The following is a 14,628-nucleotide window of genomic DNA, read 5'->3' on the forward strand; positions in this document are numbered from 1 at the left end:
AATGAAAGGTTTTTGAAATTCTTGAAAACCCCAAAGGTTTTTCATTTTGCTGAAAACCTCTACAGGGTGCATACTTGTGTTGATAATGAAAGAACATTAAATATTTGTTCGGAAGCTCAAATCCTTTATTTCAATAAGTGCATGTATTCCAGTAGTAGCGAATTAAAACACGCGCGAAAGAAACTAACTCAAGTGTTTAAGACAGTTTAGTAAGAAATTGGTTAGCTTGATGACCCACAAGGACTGCAGTGCGTAAAAAGCTAATTTTCTCGGCACGTTTGTTGAATTATTGGTGTTCTGGCGTCATAACGGCCTGGCTGAGTGGGCTTGGATGCGGTAGTCTCGCGTCGAATCGACCAGTAGGTTTTATTAGAAAGATTGAATTGAGCTTAATACCAGTATTTTCATATGAATTATTCTTAACGCTCGGTTTAGGCTTTGCAAATTAAAATTCAGTCATAAGAAGACATGAGTTGTTGCGGGAGGAAAAAATACCATCTGCAAGCACTAAAGCCCGCAGCACACTAGCCGCCAACTTTGGCGACAAGAAGCGTTCAGCTGACGCCTCTCGACGCCGAAGTTGGCGGCCAGTGGATCCCGGTCAGAGCACACCTGACCAGAATCGGCGTCCAGTAGCGTCTTTTCCGCCACTTCAGGCTGCCATTTTGAAATCATGTGATATCAAGACGCATACTGATTGGCCAAAGCCTCGCCGCCGACGCCAATTCAGGCGGCAATCCGTAGCACACTTGGCTTCTTCTTGCGTTCAAACGCGTCGACACGCGTCAAAAATCAAACATGTTAGATATTTGGCGTTTAGTTGCGGCAAGTGGCGGCAAGTCGCGTTCGCCGACGCCGTTCGTAGCAGACTATAGGGATTTTTCAGGCGTTCAGGACTCTTGCGGCAAAAAACGCCTGTGAACGCCGAAGTTGGCGGCTAGTGTGCTGCGGGCTTTACATTTATTTGCCGCTGCCGCTTTAGGCCTATCGATCTCCACCGAAGGCCGTTTCGTGGGGCTCGATGTTATAAAGATTTGCTCTGATAACCATTTAGTGATAAGACAGCAGAACAATAGGAATTTAGGCCTAGGTGCGAGCGGGCTTTGTTTAAAGACAATAGAGACCACGTATTGGGCTAGGCCTGAATTCCTTTAACTGCGAAGTATAATGGGCAAAATAACGTATTAAATGATATCAATGGGTACAAAACCTATGCTTCAGTCAACCCCTCTCGTCTGGCGATAGACACTGAATCATGTTTCTTTCTTAGGTCATTATTCGACTCTAAATCACAAGAGGAGTATCAACCAACATGAAATTATATTTGGCCTAACCGTTAGTTGCATTGCCTGCAATACACAATACATTACACCAAGTATGCATTTCCAGAACCCAAAGCAATATCCGGTTATATTCATTATACGAGTTGAATTGCTCGCCTGTAATTTAGATCGTCGTATTAATAACTAATTTGCTAAGATAAACTCTAACAGTATGTATATGAACTAGAGTTACGATCGATGTGGACAAGTTGATGTTTTTTTTAATTCTGCGCGTATTTGTGTAAAATGTTATTATTTGCAGTCTTTGGAGTTGTTTGATAAGTTGGTATCAATAATATATAATGCTCGCTTACATTGGCCAGTTGGTATGTATATATTGTACGTACGTCGAGAAACACGAGTCACTAGCCACTAATTATAACGGTAGAGATGACCATTGGGGTCTCGTCATGTCAACGATGTAGCAGTCCTAACTCCCCTCCCAGAAAAGTGTCATCTCCGATTGCACGGTGATTACCTCGTCAATAAGTTCTGAACTCCCAGATATAAAGAAAATATCAGAGTTTTGTAGTTCTGTAGTGCTCAACCTTCTATTTCATATGCTATGCCAGGGCATACTGGGTACTCACATACCGTAGATAAGTTTTAGGACATCATTGAAATATCATAGCTGATACTTGGGACATGTATTTCGTCATGACGCTATTAAAAGTATACAAGTAAAATGAAAAAAAAATCTGATAGCCATCACTTTGAACAATCGGCCTGGTAGGCGTAGATAAGTGGTTCATAAGTGCTCGGATGTCAAGAAACATGGCGGAAGCGAAAACTCGAATAAGGCAACAAGCGAATTCTTATCTCCGCTGCTGGATGACATCCTTCGTGATATCCTGGAGTGATCTCATATCCTTGAACTCTCCTTTACCATCAGGACCATCAGGACGGGTGGGGCTGCATTATTAAGAAGAAGAATCCGGCAATCGAGATTAGTATCTCGTCTCTATTCCGGTGTCATTTACTCTACGTGGGAAAACGCCACCTTCCCTTAAACTACAGGTCATGTGACACCAATTAAATTAAGGCGTTGTGCTATTAGAAATACATGTATGTCATGATGATATCGTGCGTTTTTCAATTATTTCCTGACAGAGAGTTATTTTCTGCATACTTAACTTACTATTAACATGATTAAGTGTTTCCGTGGGCAAGAGTATTCCGAATATTTCAAAAGCTAACTAACGAGTAACGCTAAGAGACATCAGTTTTATCAACGTCTTTGTTTCTATGGTCCTATACCTTAATTCGTCACCATACAATACGGAGGGACAATTTTTTTCAGGGACCTCTCATATATACTCTTCCTGATTGCAACCGTGAACCTGCCCATACAATTATTGTATATACATATGATACTGTTTTTTCTAAAAAAGTCAAAAAGTAAGTCCCTCGGTATGCCGTTCGTTATAGTATTTGTATATCGGACTACCTAACCGCATTGTCGAATTTATGTCCAGTACGTACACTATTTGAAATTTTCAAATTCAATTACGAATTTCAAATATTCAGCGAAAAGCGTAGGCCTTTAAATTAGAATCTAACGAATGCAATATACATGTATTTGATGCCTTCAGTTCATGAATAAATAGATTATCAGAATCATGGTTTCTTTCGTCGAAATGATGAAGTATAAAAAAATTAATCTCTTTCACCACAAGATAGGTTCTGGCTAATGTTTTAGGGGTCTATAGTGCACAAATGAAAATTAAAACCGAAAACCGTACACAGAAAAATGAAGACATATCAAGCACTAATGCTCTTTGTTCCGCATTGAAACAAATTGAAGGTATGCATTTCGATAGGTGATATTCCTTAATTGAAAATGCGCTATTTCCATTGAAAAGGAATTCAATACTTTAATTAACAGCAGTATGGCATTTGTCACATATTGGCAGGTGCATAGTGAAGTTTTGTATAACGTACATCGGTGTTTATTAAAGTTCGGTCTCAGATATGTGTTAAAGGGAGGCTGTGAAATACATATGTATTTGTTGACTGTGAATGTTTTGTCTCCTAGTACGATATATACTGTGTGGACTCATTTTAGCCGGATGTAGGCATTACGTTCATTTAGACCTATCGACCCATATGCAAGTTGCTTCGTGGGGGTCGATGTCATCAAGATTTGCCGTGTTAACTCTTTAAGAAGCAGTAGAACAATAGGAATTTAGGCCTAGTTGCGAGCGGGCTTTGTTTAAAGACAGCAGAGCGTGTATGGGCTCGGCCGGAATTATTTCTAGTGAGAGGCGAGGGGCACAAAACCGTGTTTTTAATTGACAGAAGAGCCGGTATCGCTAGTAATGGATGCATTTGCACTCAGGGACCATCATTTCCATTACACTATCCTTCATCAACTGACAACAATAAAATAGCAAAATGAGTAACAATGAAGTATTAGGGTAATGGGCCAATAATAGCATGGTTATAAGCTTGATAGGTCTATAATGTTACAGTGTTTGGTTTTATGTCCGCTAATTTGCTGCGCAACACAAACACCGTCCATGTGGGAGAGGGGCCATCTCATCATTCTTAGCTGCGGTGGTCTTCAGCAGTGCAAACACGTTAACTTGAAGGAGGCCTGTCACGAAACGATAAATTGGGAAGTTTTGAACGTCCCGTTTAAAACAGCTTCCATTTATAAATCTTAGAAGTTTGAGTTCACCTCAGGTTGTTGATTAGGTGAGCTGGGCATCTGGGTAATATTGCATAATGTTGCAAAACATTACTGACTCCAGTCAATGTACTGCATATGAGGTAATCACCAATTTAGTTATTTTTATTACGTTCAGCTAGTCTAAATAAATGACGATGAATATATGTGCCTCGACTGGATCCCTGATCGACAAACGACAGAAATGACATGATCTTTCATTGAAAATACATGTAGAAGGTGTTTTCGAAGGCAGGAATAAAAAAACCTGTCACACAGGTCTAAAATCCAAGTAACATATTTACAAGATTCTTTGGTAAAATCTTATAAGATTTCGTATACATGTATTTACATGTACGCACATTCATTTTATGATTTTTGAAAGATTCTTAGCTGAAATCTGAACTAAATAACAAGAATACATGTATCTGCACGAAACTGAACTAAATCACAACTGAACCTTATATGGACTTCCGACCGTAGGCCAAAGAAGAAGAAAAATTCCCCTGGAAAAACGTTCGAATTTTTATCAGACATACTTGCGAATCGTGAAAATGGATAGACGCGATAATTTTCGGGTTTTCCAGTCAATGGTGCGAATGCTGAGAGGATACCTCGCTTCAATGCCTAATTCCAGCTCGTTTCGAATGTCCTATCAACATTACATGCAACTCGTGGAAAATCAATCTCACGGAGTTAATAGTCGTGGTAATTGCTACATTATTACAGTGGTGCAATGATGAGGATAGACCTACACCCATCAGTTAATGATATATACAATTCCAGTCTGCGAGCTTTTTTATCCTTTTGTCTCCCTGCTACTGCGCATATCTTTTTAAACTTACCCCGTTCCTAAAAAGTTAAAAGATTTCTGACCTAGCCCAGTACACGGTCTGTTGTCCTCAAACAAAGCCCGCTCGCAGCTAGGCCTAAATCCGCATTGTTCTGTTTTCTTATCAATGGGTTAATGGATAACATTGACCACTGCGAAACAGCATTCATAGGGTTCCATAGACCTAATCTGCAATGTCAAATTAACGTAATGATGGTATTGCAATTAGCGATGTTTTGAAATTGGTTTTCTTAACGTGGTCAAGTGAAGACATCACATATTTGCGCTGAGCCCGCTGTGCAGGATCGACACGTCCAATACATGAACCATTTGAACGAAACAGTTGCCATTTCACGAAAATGAGATACCCACACCGCCAATTTATAATTTCATTTGCCGATAACTACCCGACTTTTATTGCAATAAGTCAGTGACCGTGTGGTAATTGCCACATCTAATCTAGACATATAAAACTTGACATCTAATGATATTTATATCAATTTAATAACACAGCAGGGAGAGATAACTATGAGTATAATAAACAAAACGAGCTCGGTCACTAGATATGATGACGGTGACAATGTAATTAGTTGATATCTAGGTCATATTGTTTCATAGTTTGATCATGTGGCGATTAAGTTGATAACAAACGAACAGGCGAAACGTTAAAAAAGGAAACTTCATACAGTAGATGAGGTCGGACTAACTTCGTGTGTGTTATGTGTAAATGGCTGATTCAGAGCGGTTTCTTGCTGTGGTCGCCGCCGCGGCAGGACTAAATTTGGCTCTAGATTTGGTAATTAAGTTCTGTTGGTCGGGAGCTGAAGTGTCAAATGCCAGCCGCACCAGGTGGTAATATAAAAAAAATACCCGGTTTTGAACCAAAGCGGTAAACCATAGTTGAATCAGTTCTTTAGTGAGGGCATGATATGTCTGTTACTCATTTTACTAGGTCGAGTGGGTGGGGGTGGGGGCTTAGGAGTACTTTTGGTTGTCAGAGTCCACAAATTAGAATTTCAGACTGAGAATGTGACAAATTGTAGGAAAAGTCATCATAAATGTTGATAAAAAACTTCTGTTGTCTTGAACCTAAAAGAAAGAATGTCATGAGAAAATTTATAACATGATATTGATTCAATGACAAATGATGCGACAGAATGCACTGAAATCTCTACATAGTTCAGCGAACGAGATTTTGGATCTATTTCTCACCGCGCCTGCATAATTGAAGTGGAATATAAACAATGCATCGCTAAAAGTAGTTCGAAATGATGATGAGATAATGATATTTCATCAAAATGAAATCGGTCTATAATTGTTTATAATTCAACTCACCTCTTCTCTCGATTGTATCAATTATTAACTAAATGAACTCAAATCAATATTTTGATGCGTTCTTTTCCACTAATAATTGTCGTTTGTGTTCAATGCCCGTGGCAAGATAAAATGTATCTAATTAATAGACTTCATTCGTTTCACAATACGCTATCAGAATCAATCGACAAACTGCTTTCGCCATTGTTATGCATTTGACTTATAACTTGATCGCTTGAGGCTAATCATTTTCCGTGTACTATTTCGTAATGTGCAAGATATTGATATCAGAATTATTTGATATTTAGGCATGATAATCACATTCTGATGAACGTTTGCCTCTAAGTCAATGACGGCGGGAATTTTTTCATCTCTCTCTTTACCTAAAAACGAAAAAATCCTTATGTCATGCTTGATTTCACAACAACATCAATGATACGTGGATAACCACCTTCTAAATTTTGCATTTCATGTCCATTACGTTTTTTGTCCTTTACTTTGCTGCTAAAAGAAATCAGGCCTGACCCAAGACACTGTCTATTGTCTGGAGAAGAGAGCTGGACGGAAATTCTTAATCCGCGAAAACTGAACATCGTGAATCATCTGTAAAATTTTCACAAATCGCAAAAATATAAAGTAGCAAAACTTTTGTGTTGCCTCGATAGCGGTAGCAATAACGTTAATCATTATGTTATTTTGCCCCATTACCTCACTATTAAAAGAATTCTGGCCTAGCCCAAGACACGGTCTTTAAACAAAGCCCGCTCGCACCTAGGCCTAAATTCTCCTTGTTCGACTGTCTTATCAAAGGTTATCAGGGCAAATCTTGAAATCTCGGGAAACAAATTTACAATTTCACATGACATAAAAAGGGCGTTGCCAAACAAAAAGCGAAACACGTCAAGAAAGATTTATAAAAGAGATACAGACGCATTCATTTTACTATAGGAATAATAAACGCGTCGGAAATTTAAGTGGCATCACAGTATTCGATTTTTAATCGATCAGATCAATCTCATATCGATTTCTATTCACGTGATTTGATAATTATATCATACATGTCACTGTAGTCAATCTTGATAGTTTTTTTAAATTGCGGGATTTTAGATAAATCGCTTTGAAGCCAATTAACTTCCAATTGAATAAAATACCGTATGATTCGCGATGATAATGTCAATAATTGATTGAATTTTCTTTTGGCGATGGATTTAAACAAAATGAAAATGAAATGAAATTGTAAGGGGCTCCCAACGTTTTCTTTAAAATTTTGAATTTCCAGAATCTTGACACAATGTGTTGTTCTTGAGTTACATTTCATTTTTGACCTCATCGATTTTCGTTGGCATGAGGTACATTTTCAACGTCAAAGAAAACGCTCTTTTAAGAAATATTTGCCGCGTGGGAAGAAAGCCACTAATTTGTCTCCATTACAAAAGGGAAGGACACTTTTTTCCAGGTTTATACATCAAGACTGCTACACCAGTACAGAACATAATTCACATTACTTAAATATTGTTCGATTCCTGTTGGAAACCGGGCGCTCAGAGATTGTATTCGAAAATAAACTAATCTAACCCGCGATAACCCGGCTCTTGATAGAAAATAATGGTGCGTTTTATGTATTCCCTAGGCAGATATTTAAAACTGATTGCGATATAAGGCTGCCAAATTAATTACTTGTAATAGCCCGATTTATTGATAGTAAAGGTAGAGGTTATCTTTGAGATGGGCGAGAGAGCAGCGGGGTGTGTGCACTGTGCGCGGACGAATGATATACTGCGCCATGCAACGGGCTTTATCACTGGGGAAGCGTTCACGGCTTCCCATTGTAAGGTTATTGCTTCGAGGGACGTCAACTTTCATGAGGATTCAGTTTCGCTGACCCGTCCGGAGTTTCATGTCGATGATCATCTGCTTGCGTGCAACCACGAAATTTGGTCTTTAACTAGTATTGAGACGCGGGTCACACTATAACAATGTGTCTGATATCAGCAGTATGTAAGAGGTCGTATCCATCAGATATCTGATGCTATAGCCTCATGCATCCTTTCCAGCATCAAGCTTTATTGATATATCAATAAAATATCATGGCCAGATAAGTGTCAAAAACAAATAATGAATACAAAATCTCCTCTTCCCGATTTTCGATTTTTTTCGATTTTTTTGGAGAAAATACTCGGACGAGAAACATATGTTTATTTTTGCCTGGCCTAACGCTCGATTTTTATCTTTGAGAATTCCATGTATCATTTATAAATATGTCTAACCACTGCAACAAAGAAAATTACACAATTAATTCATAAAATAACTGATTGGGTCGATAATGATACTCTTGTATAGTTATTGAAACGTGGAATGGTGTTCAATGATTTCGAAACAAATGTGAACTCGATTCAGGCATGCTTAAGTCTATGAATTAAGTTATTAGGCATTGTATATTTGGGGGAGGGGGGGGGGGGGGCATGGAAGCTGTTTCGTCGGGGTTGATGCTGTCAGAGTCTTTCTATACAATAGAAAGACTCTGATGCTGTCAAGATTTGTACTGAACCTCTTGATCAGACAGAATAACAATACATTATTGGGGATTTAGGCCTAGGTGCGAGCGGGCTTTGTTTAAAGACAATAGACCGTGTATTGGGCTAGGCCAGAATTCTTTTAACAGTGAGGTATGGGGAAAAATAACCTAATGATTAATTTTATTGCTAGCGTCTACACAACAAAAGAACTAAGATACTGAAAACACACAACAAATCACTACTTTCTATTTTTGCGATTTGTGAAAATTAATTTGAAACAGATGATTCGCGATTTTCAGTTTTTGCGAATTACGAATTTCCTTCCAGCTTTTCAAGAAAATACAAATTTTCGACTTTTCGTTAAATCCGCGATGCTAGAAATTCCGCAAAGATTTTTTCGTCAGTAATTCATTTTTGAAGCCAAACTGACTATGCAATGGCTGAGCTGCGTCAAATCGTTTCAAATTAAACGTGTTGTCCGCTTAATCATGTATATTTTCGTTGCATGAGGTGTTTACTGTTTCCAGCCCCCAGACAAGCCGGAGGCGTCCATTGTTTCGGAATAGTTAATGAGAAATTAAAAGCCAACGATCACACGATAATAACGACTTGGGGCTGTGTGTTATTGATATTATTTGATTTCATTTCAAATGATAGCTCTGTATTGACGCATCTATTACTACATGTCTGTGACGAACATATTTTTTCTTGATTTGGGTTAAAGTTTAATTCCATTAAACAATGGATTGAAATTTAACTGAAAAAGATGCTTAGCGTCACCAAGAACAACATCATTCTCAGATGAGATCAAAATGATAATCTTAGAGTATGAAACCCATCACACCAAACGAGTAGTAAGTTAAGGGCCTATATAGTATTGAGCGAACACTGACAATGTAAAATTTATGAAAATTAGTGTCCCCCTTGAGATTTTCACAATAGACTTCATTAACACCATTATCTAAATATTCTGTCTGATGACTTGGCAAATGTTACGATCTAAAAGATATTCTAAACCAATGTTTAAAGATATTCTAAAGCAATGTTGGTCAAGTATTCCAAAGGAAAATGTATAATGTATTGTATTAGGAACCTTGACTTTTTCAAACCATTGACACCTTTGTTATGGTCCCCAGCAAAAACTCATTAGTTCATTACTTTGAAGTAATGAGTGTTTGTCCCAAGTTACACCTCTTTCAGGCTCCACAAAAGATACAAAAACGGAAATTTCACTTGCTTCCCTGCGCTGTGTCGTTATAGGTTTACCTTTTTATCATTTTTACGATCGTGTTATTCTTCAACTTGCAGGCCAGAAAAAGCAACTAAGATAATGTTAAGGATCTTACGGCAATGAAGCGAGGGTGTTCATTTTGAGATCGGGCTGAGTGTTTTTAGTCAAGTAATTTACATCAAAAAACCCTACGAGTTGTTTTAATACCTGGCTGAAGAACACTTTCAAAACAAGATATTTTTTAAAAACCGGTTTTGTTGCTTGTCGGAACCAATAATTTTACTCTATACTAAACATAACCGAACCCTGTTACATGTATTGGAATTGTGGTATAAAGGTTAAAAAAAATAACGATATTCATATTTCAAATAAAAAATGAAACGATGGATGTGCTTGATATACATCCGGAACTAACGGAGGTATTTTTCTATAGTTGTGAAGCTCTGGTAAAGTTTTATCGCAGACGAATTATAACTTGAATTTTGATCTAAATTAATTAGCGCGAAGGATGCGATGCCCCCGACAATAATGGCTTCGATGTCGGTAGTTGAATAGAGAGGTTGCGCAGAACTAAGACTCCCTCTGGACTTCCGTTTGGTAATTGTAATCTGGTCAAATTCCAGAGTTCAATGATGTACCTTTGGCCAGAACGATGTGAAAAACATTATATATATATATATATATAATTTTGGCTAGAACTTGAAATCTTAAAACAATTAGAACTTCTTCAAAATGAAGTAAATGCTCATTAAAACATTAGAGGCTGTAAGAGTGCACTTTAATAACGAGCCCATGAGCCGTAGAGTGTTTCATGGAAAAATCACGGCCAAATTGAAGGAATGATATGTATGTTCAAAGACAGATATCCAGTGAGATTCTTATAGGCGGATTCGAGCCCCCCCCCCCTTGCCCCTTTAAAAGACAAACACATTATTTTGGTATTTCAAACTTAAATGCAAGAACACGTGCCTTTGACACTGATTTTTTGATCAAAGGAAAAGGTCTTACCTATGTTGTTGTTGTTGTTGTTGTTGTTCCTGGTCACGTCCACCACATTGACCGGGCTAACACTGGACCGTGTTGAGCTGCCCTCGTCCGATGTATCGCGATCACTCCCACTGTAACTCGCGAGACTTCCATTTAGTGGCTCGTGATCTAACCGATGCCTTGGCGACCGGAGGTCATCGCTCCGGTCCGACGACTCCCCGGCCCGGTCCCGGGGAAGACCAAGAATGTCGGTGATGGAATGAGGAGTAGGGGCCGTAGCGGTCTTGTGGTAGATATGTTGATGCCACGTCCGGGGCGTCGTGTAGATTTTCTGGGGGTAAGTCACTGTAGGAGCGAAAGTTAATATGTGCTGAAGCTTGGTTAAATCCATGTTGAATGAAAGAGTTCCGAAGAAACAATATAACACGTATCCAATTTATAACAAACACACAGTGACGACAGTATTCTGACAGTTTCATTCACAGATCGCCGACTAATACTCCTATCCGGATTAATGCTCCCTGCGTGCAGACTCCATCAACTCGATCCGTGAGCAATACTGCTAGAGTCACGACCAGACCTTGCTCATGTTGTGATCAGAATGATGTCAAATTCAAAGTCCGCAGAATGTCACTCAGACGAACGAAGTTTCGAAATGTCCTTTTGGGGAAACACGGTAGGTAAGTTGTCCAAAAAGTCTGAAATTAGAAAAAAGATAGAAAATGTCACAGCGTAAATTAGTAAATCTCCGCTCTTCAACTTGAGATGCTGAGTTATCCTTGAGGGTTATTTAGCGCCGATGGAAGACCGAAGCGGGTAAATGGACGGCACTATCAGAATAAAACTCCTCCGTTTCGCCAGCACTGATTTGTTTTTCGTATTCATGTAACTACCCTGATTCATCCGACGCCGTACGTGAGCTCAATAACATTCACCGATGATACACTAGCCGCGCGTTTATGTGAGCGGTCTCTGGCATACGACACCCGGCTTGCTATCGCCAGTCCAAGCGTTTTCCCGCCAAGAGCTCTAGGCATAAAGTGAGATTGTCAATATCAAACCGAGCACGTGCTGTAATCGATCCGGATTAAATCCTATGACGACTCTGAGCCGCGGAAGCAAGCGAGTGATACCCAGCCAGCGTTAACTCCGCTGGACAAATGAACGGCGAGCTCTATCGCGCAAAGGCTGCAGTGATTTGCCCGCAATTGCCGTCAAATTGCCACTAATAGGTTAGAAGCTGTACGCACGATGACTCCTTGGTTGGGCTTATTGCACTGAAAACGGGCCGTTTATGATGTGCGCTGTGTGAAGAGTAGACGGGCTTTACAGTAATCACGATGATGTTTCTGCTATTATATCGTGGGATGCAAAATTGACCTGTTAATTGCATGATTTATACTTCTTTTGACTTAAAGTATTATTGTGGTACATTCCATCTGATAATACTTTTCAAGTACCCCAGCAAAGCTTTCTAAAAACAAATTTACCACAAAAACTCTGCAGACTTATAATGCGCGTTTCAATAAATGTCTTCTTTTATCGATATTGAAACTAAAATTATTTAAGAGGGGCCTCATAGCTGCAGGCTGCCACGCAACAGACCCGGGTTCGATTCCGGTGAGAACTTAGATTTGTAGCTCTAGATGAACCGGTGTGATGTTTTTGAGTGTTTCTGTTTTTGAGTGTTTCCCCTCATTGTTTGGGAACGCTCAAAAATAGATTGACGAGTTTTTCTGTGTATCCCCCCTATTGAAAAGTCATGGTCTCTCTAGCTGCCTATTGTTTGGAAACACTGACACATGGGAAACAACCACAGATGTTACACCGGCATGGGTTTCAAGGGGAGTAAAATTCCTGGCTCTTTATCAAGTCCTTTAAAACCGGATTCTCAGTACCCGAGTGCATATAATGTAGGCTAAATATCCCACCCAGGGGGAAAGGTGTAACCTTATTTGGACGAAAATTCTAAGATTCTTTTTTTAATGGACCATGAAGCCAAACATTACGTTTCTTTGCCGTTGTCGCTTCCGGCCTCCCATTAAAGTGGTTTCACGAGGTCTATGTTATCAGAATCGAAGGAGTCTGATGTTATCAAGATTTGTCATAATACATGTAACCCTTGAGATAAGACCGTAGGAATTTAGGCCTATAGGTGCAAGCGGGCTTTGTTTAAAGAAAAAAGACCGTATATTAGGCCAGGCCTGAATTCGTTTAACAGCGAGGTAAGGGGCAAACGTAATGCTTGATAATTCTGCAGAAGTAATCACCACAATCAGTTATGCATGAGAGAAATCACATACGAATAAAAGTATTTTGTCTCACAATCTCATGATGAGTATACCGGGACCGACCCGGGATCGAACCCGGGAATTCAGAGGTGACAGGCGTTAATGTTTCAACGGCGCCACCCGGACAGCATCAGATCAAATTCCCGATCCACTGTAAGATTATGATGTCCATTTATGATGTCCAATTATTATGATGTCCATCCTTTACGGTCACATGCATATAAGGCCAACATCCAACTCATCATCGCTTGGTTCTGATTAATATAAGTATCGCATCTTCCTTTGCGAATGAAACCCCCAAAAAAGAAAAATAATGCTTAGTAACAAGAAATCCACCTACCTGGCCTACAGCTGTATCCACAGAACGCAGCTATCAAACCAAGGCCACACAATCATCAGTGTATTATCAAACGCCAGAGTCATCCAATCAACACGACCATTGTTTCACTCGCGATCAAGTCGATTTGTCTTAGCTCTTTCGCAACCGATCCCATAAATACTACACTCAATTTAGCGCCAATTACACCAGGCTGTAAACAATGCCTTGCCTCTGATTGGCTGAGTGATACGGGCAATTAACTGCTGCGCGAGACTAAGTGACGTTCTCGCGAGAGGTGGCGAGAGGAGATGATGCTAAATGTTACGGTGTAATCTGTTCAATAGTTAATTGGTATTGGGTTTGGCCAGAATAGTAGTGCTGACATTGATCGCGGTAGAGAGAGGAGTCACCCTAGCGAATGAGTTCCCCAAATTGCCGAGCGGCGCGCCACTTGACCAAGCCCGTCGCGGGGCCGTACCGAGCTGGATTTTCAACACAACCGAGAAAAATGGCCGCGAACACATTTCACGACTTTGATTTTGGTGTACTACGGACTTTCTTCTGGTTGTTCCAATCACTGCCAATCGAAAATCTTTTTTCGCGAAAACAGTTTTCATGTTTCTTCCTTTATGGTAATACATGATACCATAATAGAGTCACTATATATTCTTATACTCGGGCTGTAAGAATAGGAGAATAACAACTTGGGTATAAATTTCCTCTTTTAACATGGCGGCGCACGTGGTATCACAATTGTTCAAATATAGGAGTTAATTGTCTTCAAAGTCTCGCCCCAGGGGTTTGATCACCGATATAGATATCTCTTTATACGCGGACGCTGATAGTTATGGATTAATCGCAACACAATAGTGGGTATTTTAAAAGACGAGACATGAAGACAGAAAATGCCTCGAAATTAAAAATGATATTATAGTGCATGTAACCGTAAATTATGTAAACTACAAACTTTTCGAGGGCATAATTTGTTCGCGGATTTCGTGTTTCAACTCGATTCATGAAAATAAAAATGGACGAAAAATTTTTATTTTTCTCGTGGAAAACTTGAAAGGAGTTTCGTTAACTAACTAAAATGGTTCATTTTTAATTTCCGTAAAAAAATCACTTTTCACGAATTCCCAAAAGGAAGG

At 39.4% G+C, this 14,628-nt stretch overlaps 1 protein-coding gene across 3 annotated transcripts in view; it reads right to left on the minus strand.

Moving 5' to 3' along the window:
- Nucleotides 1–13,608, minus strand: part of LOC135489353 (homeobox protein Nkx-6.3-like) — a 33,075-nt gene extending 19,467 nt beyond the window's left edge. The window contains exons 1-2 of one of the 3 annotated variants that reach the window (XM_064774664.1): nucleotides 13,502–13,608; nucleotides 10,892–11,568 (exon numbers count right to left, since the gene is read on the minus strand). In XM_064774664.1, coding sequence (XP_064630734.1) covers nucleotides 10,892–11,261 — 370 coding nt within the window. In that variant the 5' untranslated portion in view covers nucleotides 11,262–11,568; nucleotides 13,502–13,608. Of the gene's footprint in view, nucleotides 1–10,891; nucleotides 11,569–11,763; nucleotides 12,031–13,501 lie in introns of those variants that run through there. The other 2 variants (XM_064774666.1, XM_064774667.1) reach the window with 2 other exon arrangements.
- Nucleotides 13,609–14,628: the final 1,020 nt, after the last annotated feature.

The sequence above is a fragment of the Lineus longissimus genome, chromosome 6, assembly GCF_910592395.1.
Source record: "Lineus longissimus chromosome 6, tnLinLong1.2, whole genome shotgun sequence".
In the NCBI taxonomy this organism is placed as follows: domain Eukaryota; kingdom Metazoa; phylum Nemertea; class Pilidiophora; order Heteronemertea; family Lineidae; genus Lineus; species Lineus longissimus.